This window comes from Crocodylus porosus, unplaced genomic scaffold (assembly GCF_001723895.1).
Source record: "Crocodylus porosus isolate Cpor-Errol unplaced genomic scaffold, CroPor_comp1, whole genome shotgun sequence".
Lineage (NCBI taxonomy): Eukaryota > Metazoa > Chordata > Crocodylia > Crocodylidae > Crocodylus > Crocodylus porosus.
In genome coordinates this window covers 48,442,479-48,450,375 of record NW_017728947.1, presented here as the reverse complement: position 1 = coordinate 48,450,375, position 7,897 = coordinate 48,442,479, and the positions used below count along the sequence as shown (strand labels likewise).

The 7,897-nt window shown below is 45.3% G+C and overlaps 1 protein-coding gene across 1 annotated transcript in view; it reads left to right on the top strand.

The window, feature by feature from the left end:
- Positions 1–7,897, top strand: part of SLC10A1 (solute carrier family 10 member 1) — a 10,250-nt gene that overhangs the window by 281 nt on the left and 2,072 nt on the right. The window contains exons 2-4 of the mRNA XM_019551033.1: positions 144–369; positions 1,424–1,631; positions 5,104–5,282. Coding sequence (XP_019406578.1) covers positions 144–369; positions 1,424–1,631; positions 5,104–5,282 — 613 coding nt within the window. The remainder of the gene's footprint in view (positions 1–143; positions 370–1,423; positions 1,632–5,103; positions 5,283–7,897) is intronic.

Below are 7,897 nucleotides of genomic sequence, written 5' to 3'. Positions count from 1 at the left end.
AGAGTAAATTGGATGCTTATCTTGCTGGGATCCTATGACCCCAGCTGACTTCCTGCCCTTTGGGCAGGGGGCTGGACTCGATGATCTCCTGAGGTCCCTTCCAGCCCTAATGTCTATGAAATCTATGAAAATCTCACCGGGGTGCAGCATGGAGCTTGCCAAGATCAAGACTCACTTCTGGAAGCCCAAAGGGCTAGCCATTGCTGTGGTTGCTCAGTATGGCATAATGCCCCTGACAGCATTTTTGCTGGGTAAGCTCTTTCACCTGGACCCTATTGAATCTCTGGCTATCCTTATCTGTGGCTGCTGTCCAGGTGGAAACCTCTCAAACATCTTTAGTCTGGCATCCAAAGGAGATATGAACCTCAGGTAAGGAGAGCTGAGTGCAGCCTCACTATTATAATTTGCCAAGCCATATCAGTTGGGTAACTGGTCTCCAGGCTAACCTACTGGCACAATGAGTCTCAAGGCTTTAGATAGAAAAAAAAATAGCATTGCATCCAAAGTATTTTTAAAGAACCTGCCACCCTTGTGACAAGTGCTGATTAGTCCCAATTGCATAAAAAGGTACATAATAAATGTTATACTTTCCTTGTTTCCATGCAAACAAAATTATAGCTTTGAGCAACATGGTTATCCATTTGGTGCTTCAATACTTACATTTTGAATATAAGTTACAATTGTTATCCTAGACCCTGGTATTCTTGGAGGCCTCTTACCTTTCCGTATAAATCAAGAGTTGTGCTAGGGGACCATATCAAAAAGAAAATGGTCAGACCTACAAAAATAAGGGTTAGCAATGCCTCACATGCCAGTGGCTTCCCTACAGGAGAGAAGAGTGGAAACAGTCAGAAAAAAATTGCAGAACTTAGTTGGGGCTACATAGCATCTGAGTTTTGGAACTGCAGTTACAAGGATGACAAAAACATCAGGACTTAGCAGGAGAACCCAAGAGCTTTAGAAAGGATATAAACCTTTACATGTCAGAACACTACCCAACCTTTAACGGACGGAAAGTAGAAGGAAATTTTCCCTGTGGGCAAGTTCTTCCATGATGACCTACTGTAAATTTTCTTCATCTTTCTTTAAAACAACTCGTACCAGCCACTGCTGGGAACTAGATACTTGGGTCAATGAACCAGAGCTCTGATCCAATTTGCCTGAATAACAGCACATTCACAAATACTTTTTGAGCATAAAATAAAACTCTCCTTAACTGCTTCCATCTCCTTACTTACACTTCCATGAGGTCTTTTCACCCCTTGAAAATAATGGTGAGGAAGCATCTGCAATAGGATGGGAAGAAATAGGAAAGCAAGATAACATTTTAAATGGCAAATGTGTGTCCACATAAGTGAAAAAGGAGCATGGGCCACAAAGGAACTTAAGTTCCTGCTGCTAACACTTTTTCTTTCCATCTCAGCATTTTGATGACCGCATGTTCAACATTCCTGGCACTTGGCATGATGCCTCTTCTCCTATATATTTACTCAAGAGGGTTGTATGAGGGTGATCTAGGAAGCAAAGTGCCTTACAAGGGAATAGTTTTCTCCCTGGCCACAATGCTCATCCCCTGTGCCATTGGCATCTTCCTGAATGAGAAGCCACAGTATGCTCGCCTCATCATCAAGGTAAGATGTTGGAGTGCTCTTTGTTATTTACCTTCAGCACAAAAAGTGCACTCACTGTGCCGAGAGCCCTGATACCTGCTAAGAGTGGGCAAAGTGGATACATGACATAACAGACATCCAGAAGTGTCTTCCTGGACTTTCGGAAGGCCTTTGACACTGTCTCTCACCCTTTTCTCATTAAGAAACTGGGGGACTGTGGTGTCGACACCCACACAAGCAATTGGGTTGCCAGCTGGCTGGAGGGCTGCACCCAGAGAGTGGTGGTGGACGGGTCATTTTCATCCTGGAAGGACGTGGGCAGTGGGGTTCCCCAGGGCTCGGTCCTCAGGCCCGCACTGTTCAACATCTTCATCAGCAACTTGGACGAGAGGGTAAAAAGCACCCTGTTCAAATTTGGTGAGGAAACTAAGATGTGGGGGGATGTGGGCACTCTAGAAGGGAGCAATAGGCTACAGTCGGACCTAGACAGGTTACAAGGGTGGGCGGATAAGAACAGGATGGGATTCAACACTGACAAGTGCAAAGTGATGCATCTGGGGAAGAACAACCGGCACCATACCTACAGGCTGGGGAACTCCCTTCTCGTCAGTGCAGAGGCAGAAAAGGATCTTGGAGTCATCATTGACTCCAAGATGAACATGGGCCGGCAGGGTGGGGATGCAGTCAGGAAGACCAACCGCACCTTGTCATGCATCCACAGATGCATCTCGAGCAGGTCCAAGGAGGTGATCCTCCCCATCTATGCGGCACTGGTCAGGCCACAGCTGGAGTACGGCGTCCAGTTCTGGCTGCCACATTTCAAGAGGGATGCGGACAACATGGAGAGGGTCCAGAGGAGGCCACTCGTATGATCAGGGGGCAGCAGGGCAGGCCCTACGAGGAGAGGCTACGGGACCTGAACCTGTTCAGCCTCCTAAAGAGAAGGCTGAGGAGGGATCTAGTGGCCTGTTACAAACTGGTCAGGGGGGATCATCAGGCATTGGGGGAGTCACTGTTCCCCCAAGCACCGCCAGGAGTGACCAGGAATAACGATCACAAGCTGGCAGAGGGTAGATTCAGGCTAGATATCAGGAAGCACTACTTCACGGTCAGGGCGGCTAGGATCTGGAACCAACTTCCAAGAGAAGTGGTGCTGCCTCCTACCCTGGGGGTCTTTAAGAGGAGGTTAGATGAACACCTTGCTGGGGTCATTTGACCCCAGCAATCTTTTCTGCCATGGCAGGGGGTCGGAGTAGATGATCTACTCAGGTCCCTTCCGACCCTAGAAACTATGAAACTATGAAGTGGCAGGGCAAATTACCAGACATTTAATTATGTTGGGATTCACCACTCTGCTTCTTCATGTCCAGGACATAGATACAAAGGAGGGGAGTTCTGGAGGTACAGAAATCATGGGATTCTCTAGCAACAGATTTGAGAGATACTTATGCCCTCTTAATGCTTCTTGCATTCTGCCACTCCAAAAACTCTGGCTCTTTGAACAGCTGGAGATCAGTACAACCAGCTTAAATGCTGAAACCCAAAACTGATCCCAACAAAAAGGCATTATAAATGGATATCCAATGAGAGTCAGTCCAGAGATGAGCCACAACACTTAATGGAGAGGTCTCTCTCATATGGGGCTCCTTCGCAAGAATGGTCAAGAAGGAACTATAAACATTTCAGCACATATATGCGAAGGTGACACACAATATCCAGCCTGGGAACCTAGCCTATCTTCCTTTCTGACAAACAATAACCTCTGAGGTCAGAAAAAAGCTTTGGAAGCTAGAGAAGTTGTCAGTCTTGAACTAAGGAGCAGAGTTTTAGAAATGAGAATTAGAACTCCCAGAAGTCTCAAGGCACTTTCGCTGCTTAAAATCTTTCTTTAGTTCTGCTGAACTTTTAGGTACTGTTGCTGTGGGCTGAAAAAATAAAATAGCTATTACATTGCATGCCACCAGAGGTAGCAGTTGTCGCAAGCCTTGGCCATTTTCCAGGAGTCTAGGCCAAGCTGCAGAAGTGTGGCTAAGCAGAAGACTCCAAAGCCTGTCTCTGAGTAACCCTAGCATAAACCTTGGCAAGTGTGACAACTAGCTTGGTCAACAAAGTAAAGGAAGTCATCCACAAGTCTAATTAAACCACTAATAAGAGACAATTAAACAAAGCACAAGGCCTGAAGACCATACATTAAATAATCCAAATAGACTATATCATAGCTTTATCTTAAAATATTAGTAGTACTGATTGATGTAATCAAATGTATTAGATGCTATTTTGCTATAATAGATATATTAAGATTAAGATTCTCAGATAATTTGTAAAAACAAAAACAACCCTGTCAGAAAATACCATAAACTACAGTAAAGAAGAAACAGAAGTGTTGAACAACAGTCCACGATATGGGAGGGAAGGAAGATATAACTTACTTTCCCAAGGATATAAATCCCAACTAACTGGGTGCGTCTACATGAGATGCCTTAATGCGCAGTGAACTATTCTACTGAGCATTAGTGTGTCACAGCAAAATTAGTCTACTACGCATTAAGCAGTACAAAAAAGTTCACCTTTGCTACTGTGCATTAGTGCAGCTACTGCATCTTTATCGAGTTTCTCATATTAGAGGTACTAAACTTAATATGCAGTAGCACAAGCACATTAATGAATGTGTAGATGCACCTGCTGATACCTTGTAAGTCCACAAGAGATCTGGCTCAGTCCACTTCCAAAAGTTTCACTGAAACAGAGAAATGTCAATAAAAACAATCAGAGATCATTTAGTAGACTGTTAAATCAACCATCTATAAATATGGGGTGTAGGCTGGAAGGAAATTTGGAGAACTCAGTAAATTCAGGATCTGCTGCCAATTTGTGTGCCTTGAGTCTCCCCAGCCAGTACAGACAAGAATCTATGTTGTGCTGCCACAGGTAACCAGATAAACTTTGGGATAATTGTTTGTTTTTGTGTTTTAAAGTACCAGCAAATAAGAGGTTGGGCTGTAGACCCGTTTCTGCCTCTTTCATCAGCAGCAATCCCGCAAAGTGACCTGTAATCTAGGTAAAACAAGGCACATCTACACAAGACGCTATGTCACTGTAGCAACAAGCTATGGAGACATAGCTCATCACTATAGCATCATAGCACTGGCAGGCAGGAACCAGGACACCACCACTACTGCGCAGTAGCAACAGGCTACTGTGCAGTAGGGTCAGAAACAACCCATGTGGTGCTGGGACGGCACTAAAGCAAGTACTAAATGACTATGCAGTACCAACTGCTCAGTGGGGCACATGCGTAGGCGCACCCACAGTGTTCTAACTCTGGGTGAAACTTCCTTTTTCACCAGTAAAGTGCTTTGGTCTGAGGGCACTGGCATATATGCAGACTGCTATTTTAACAGGCTATGGCACAGTTGCTTCCAAATATGTAGATTAATTGTGATGGAAACTTTTGTTTTGTCTTTTCCTGCCACCTGCCCCACATTTATTTCAGGCAGGGATGACCATTTTCCTAATGTCATCTGTTGCAGTAATCGCTCTGTCTGTGATCAGTGTTGGAAACCATATCTTAATCATCTTCTCACCACCTCTATTGGGAACTTCTGCCTCCACGCCTTTGATTGGTTTCCTGCTAGGCTATGGCCTTTCAGCATTTTTCAAGCTCAATCACCAGTATGTCCATTCACCACCTCATCCCTCAATCATCCTCAGTTCCTCTTGCCAACGAAGGCTCTTGGCAAGGGGGATGAGTACAAAAGAACGAAGGCCACTGGCATGTTGGGCTGAAGGCTGGGCAGGGTGACACCTTAGAGACTAACTCGTTCAGAGAGGCACAATCTTTTGTAGGTGACACTTTACTTTCTCAGATGCTATGAATGGACTCAGAAAAAGAAAGGGTTTTTTTAAAAAAGAGAGAAATTTAAATACAAAGGAAAAGAACAGGGAAGGGACATGGCTGAGGGAGGCAAAAGGTGTGTTGAAAAGTCAGTAGGGATCAACAAGACAGCTGACATTCAGGGACATAAGAACAAACAGCTGGAGTTAAAAGCTAGTCTAGATAATGGGTAAAAACCCAGGCTCTCTGCTGAAACCGTTTTAACACAATCTACTCCATGGCGGACTTCTTGTCCCACAATTTATCATTCAAGTTTGTATTTAAAGGGTTTTTGATTTGTTATTTGTTTGAAGACGGCTACTCTCAGTGTTGGGATGCCTGGTATGCTGGGAGGCACTGACTCAGTTTGTTCCAGGGAACTGTAAATGAAGGTAGGGTGTGAACAGATGGAATGTTATATCCTTAAACAGAGCAGGGGAACATGTGTCAGCTGAACTGTGTTAAGAGTGGGTCATGAGAGACCAGCAAGATCCAGAGGAAGTCTTCTCTCTTCTTGCTGGAAACACAAAGAAGCTACTATGGCAAAAAAGAACCCATCTGTCTGTCCTCTCCAGTGGCCTTCCAAGCAGTGGTCATTAAAGCAGCACATGGGAAAGAGATAGCAGGTTTTTTTGCCCACCCCAAGTTTAACCTGGACAGACAAACTAGGGAGAGAGGAGAGGTAAGAAAAATAGTGTGTCATTTTCATCCTCTGACAGGCTTGAAGCCTTTGGGAAAAGGAAGAGACCACAAAGAACTACAATAAGGTTTGACAGATTTCTTTTCCCCATGTAATTTCTGGTGAAATAAGATACAGAATTATGACTCAGTGGTATGACTGTCTGAGATTAAAGATTGAGTGGTCCAACAGGTTAATTCCCTTCCCAAAGGAAAGAACTTTAACATTAGATGATGGAAATGTTAAGAGCTCCCAAGTCTACCTGCCTCCTGGTAGATCATCAAATCAAAGCTGCTGCTACCAGGACAGATTCAACCATCAGATGATTTGGGCGCAAGAGCTGTGAAAAGTTGCTCGATGGCATGGAGTTTTAGCTACTTTAATTCTTATTTAAATTCATTTAAAAAAAACAAAAACTTTGGAAGTTTGCTCTTTAATGCTGAACTTTCTGGGAGCCAACACGGGCAATGTTTACTAATCTGTCAGACAAACATGACTTAACTTCTGGTCTTGAGTAAAAGCCAGGAAAATTGGTGGCTCTGCATATTTCTGATTTGTAGAAATCCACATGAGAATAGTTTAGATCCAATTCTATTCGGAGAGGAGTGGACAGGCAAAACAATTATATTGGTTCAGTGCAAACTGTGATACACTGGTATCATTTAAAATGGAAATAATTTTTTCATCCTTCTCACCATAAACTTTGATCATGGACTCCTAGTGCTGGTTTTGGAATCATGAGGACAGAATAGAGAGGCTGCCTGCACAAGTATTTTATTAATGATTGTGCTGACAGAAGCTTGCTCTTTAGCTGCAGGACAAGTGCAGTACAATCAGTAGTAATTTCAGTTGCACCTCCATTGGTGCTAGCTAGTGTGCCTAAATGCTGATTGGGATGAGAGATGAGCACAAGCTCATGGACAAAGAATGAGTTGGTTGTTCTCCTTGGTCCACCACAAGCAATATCAACCATGGGCACATCCAGGATTTTGTAAAGAACGGGGGTGCACCCCTTACTTCCAACCTTCCCCTCCTCCCCCTGCACTCCCATGGGATGGGGAGATCGCACTGCAGGTTTTCTTTTAAGTCCCCAAATCAGGCAAGAATCTTGCTCTCTTTTCCACAACTCTTGGGAACTTATTCCTTCCCCTCTGTGCTCATCAGCTCCTCCCCTCCCATTCCTCTCTGCCTCGCCCACCACCCACCAGTGCCATCGTCCTCATCTGACCCAGAGGCAGAGCAAGCTCCAGAGCCACTCCTCCCTTGCTCCAGCTGAGCTGTGCAGGCAGTCAGGCTCAGCCAGGGATTGTGGCAAGAGCAGTGACAGTGGTGGGTGGGTTCCCACCACAGATATCTGTTCCCAGGCTGACAGGGAACACCCAGGGGCACTGGGAAGAGGAGAACCTGCCCACAGCTGCTGTCTCCAGCTGAGCCCCTATATACCCCAGCTAGAGCAGAGGAGTGGCTCTGGACCTCCCCCTGCTGCCTTGGATAAGCCAGGGAATGTGGGGAGAGTGGCAGCAATGGGTGAGGAGATGGGGGAATGGGAGTGGGGGGACAGTGCAAGTGCCGGGGGTGGAATTCTTGCCTACGTCATGGACTTATGAAAGGCCCCAGCTGCTTTTTCATCGTGGTCTAGGAGTCGGGGGGAAGGGGAGGGGAGGACAGAGGGCAAGGTGAGGTGAGGTGTGACCGCAGCACAAGATCCCTTTCTGGACCCACCCCTGGTACCAA